This window comes from Monopterus albus, unplaced genomic scaffold (assembly GCF_001952655.1).
Source record: "Monopterus albus unplaced genomic scaffold, M_albus_1.0 scaffold627.1, whole genome shotgun sequence".
Lineage (NCBI taxonomy): Eukaryota > Metazoa > Chordata > Actinopteri > Synbranchiformes > Synbranchidae > Monopterus > Monopterus albus.
In genome coordinates, this window is record NW_018128507.1 from 16,713 (window position 1) to 19,018 (window position 2,306).

General features: G+C 40.4%; 1 protein-coding gene across 1 annotated transcript in view; it reads left to right on the top strand.

The window, feature by feature from the left end:
- The window catches only part of sspo (SCO-spondin), a gene marked incomplete at its 3' end in the record, with an annotated part of 37,090 nt that overhangs the window by 642 nt on the left and 34,142 nt on the right, over window positions 1–2,306 (top strand). The window contains exons 2-3 of the mRNA XM_020588786.1: window positions 254–328; window positions 991–1,200. Of these exons, the coding sequence (XP_020444442.1) occupies window positions 276–328; window positions 991–1,200 (263 nt within the window). The remainder of the gene's footprint in view (window positions 1–253; window positions 329–990; window positions 1,201–2,306) is intronic.

A 2,306-nucleotide genomic window follows, 5' to 3' on the forward strand; every position in this document is an offset into this window, starting at 1 on the left:
GGACCACTTGTGCCTTCACCTTCCACATCTTTTCTAGCTCTTCTTTCAGCCCTTGGTATTTCTCAAGCTTCTCATGTTCCTTCTTCCTGATGTTGCTATCGCTTGGGATTGCTACATCTAGCACTACGGCCTTCTTCTTCTGTTTTTCCACCACTACTATGTCCGGTGAATATATATATGTATATATATATGATATTTGTGAGTGTGATGCTTTGATACATACAGTATATGTGTGTATTTATGGAATTTTAAGCACAAGTATTCCGGAGAGGACCATGGAGACACTACTACTGACTCTGCTGGGACTGCAGACGGTGATAGGAGTGGAGTGAGTATGAGTCAGACCAGTCAAAGAGGATTAAACACATTTTCTAAACCGTCTAGAGATGAGGAATGTGACAAAAGTCATGAGCAAGATTCACCTGTCTGAGTGCACACTGTACTGGTCACTGTTGAAAGAGCACATTAACAGTGGTTAAAATTATGGTAAATTCAGATTAAAATAATGCTCCTCCAAAGCATTAACTCACTGACCAACTCAGTTTCATTTGAATATGTATCTTTATAAACTGGTGTACATGCAAGTAATTGTGATTGCAACATACGTATAAGACAGTATTGTAGTGCTGAAATTCTTGCTGTTATTTTATTATAAAACAAATTATATAATTTGTTTACATATAGGTTTAATCTATTTGTATAAATCTAGTGTTTATAAATATCTAAGCATTTGACTTTGAGTCAGTTGAATGTACACTTTGTATTGTGTTCATAAGCTTCTGCTGGGAGAGTTTTTGTGTAACAGAATTCAGCCTCATGCCATATTATTACATAAATACTTGGTTACTGATGATATCTGAATATTAATTCCAGTGTGGTTTTATAAAGAATCCTAAATTATGTACATCCAGTAGAAGTTCATTCCTAACCATGAAATTCACAACCTTGAATTAAGTGCAAGGAAAAGTAAATGTGTGTATCATGCTCCAGACACTGGTGTGAATACATGATGGAGGAGAAAGTGGAGCGAGTTCTGTCCCCACGTCTACAGCTTGAAGTGAGCTGTTCTGAGGTGTATCAGTACAACACCCAGGGCTGGAGGCTAGATATGGACAGGATGCGTGTCATTCATGGAGGTGATGATGGCATCGCGCTCTACTACAAAAAACAGGGCCCCAAGGCATCCTGCTTCTTGTACAAGTAAGTGAAACATTGAATACAGTAATTGCCAGTCTGTTAAGTTTAGGTGGCTCAGAAGGGTAAGGCATGATCAATCAGGGTGTTCTCAGTTTATTAAAGGGAATTTAAGTTCAAAAGCATTACAGCTGTGTTGCTCGGTGGTTTCTGACAGTTGAAAAAGCCACTTTGGATAAACATGTGTGCAGATCACATTTCTTCCTGTGCGTCTTGGTGGGAATATGATGAGGCAAGTAGACTTTGTCACCTAAAAAGCAGCTCTGGATGGTGTGCAGAGGCTCTATGATCAACTGGAAGTAGCTGGGCAAGCCTATGTGTATACCTTCCTGATAAAATAAACTGAAAAAGAATTTAGTGCAGGAGTAGATGCCCTTTCTAAATGTTTGTCAATAAAATTCCTGTATGTTACAAGTTTTCTTTAAAGTTATGTTGACTCCGAGGGCTAGGCTGAGACTTAGGGGGGACAGGGCTTTTGCTGTGGGAGCTCCAAAGTTGTGGAATTCATTGCCCCTATACATTAGGCAGGCCCCCTCGTTGTCCATTTTTAAAGTGTATCTGAAAACTCATCTGTACCTTTTGGCATTTGACCCAGTATGAGGCTTTGTTTTGTTGAGGATTTTTGTTTTATGATAGGTGGTTGTTTAATCGTAGTTTTGTTTTATTATTGTGTTTTGTGCTAAGCACTTTGGTCAGCTGTTGCTGTGTTAAATGTGCTATATACATAAAGTTGATGATGATGACTCGCCAGGGGCATTGTGAAGGCCATCCTGGCCTTCACCATGTGAGGGCCTAAACCTCCACCAGCAGTAGACTTGGTTGGGTAATCTTTTGTTTTCTTTGTTCAAGTGTGTAGTTTTAAGTTATAGGTAAAGGTTGAGTAATGTCTGGCATTGGACACATATAGTTAACCAGTGAACATGCACATTTGATTAATTTTGTATTGTTAATGTGTGTAAGTTTTCTTTTGAGTTATGTGCTTCCTGGTCCATGGGCTTAACCCGAACGAGCGACGTGGGGACGTCCTCCTGTGGGCCCACCACCTGCAGGAGGATCCGTAAGGGGCCGGTGCATAGTGGATTGGGCAGCAGTCGAAGGCAGGGGCCCCGACG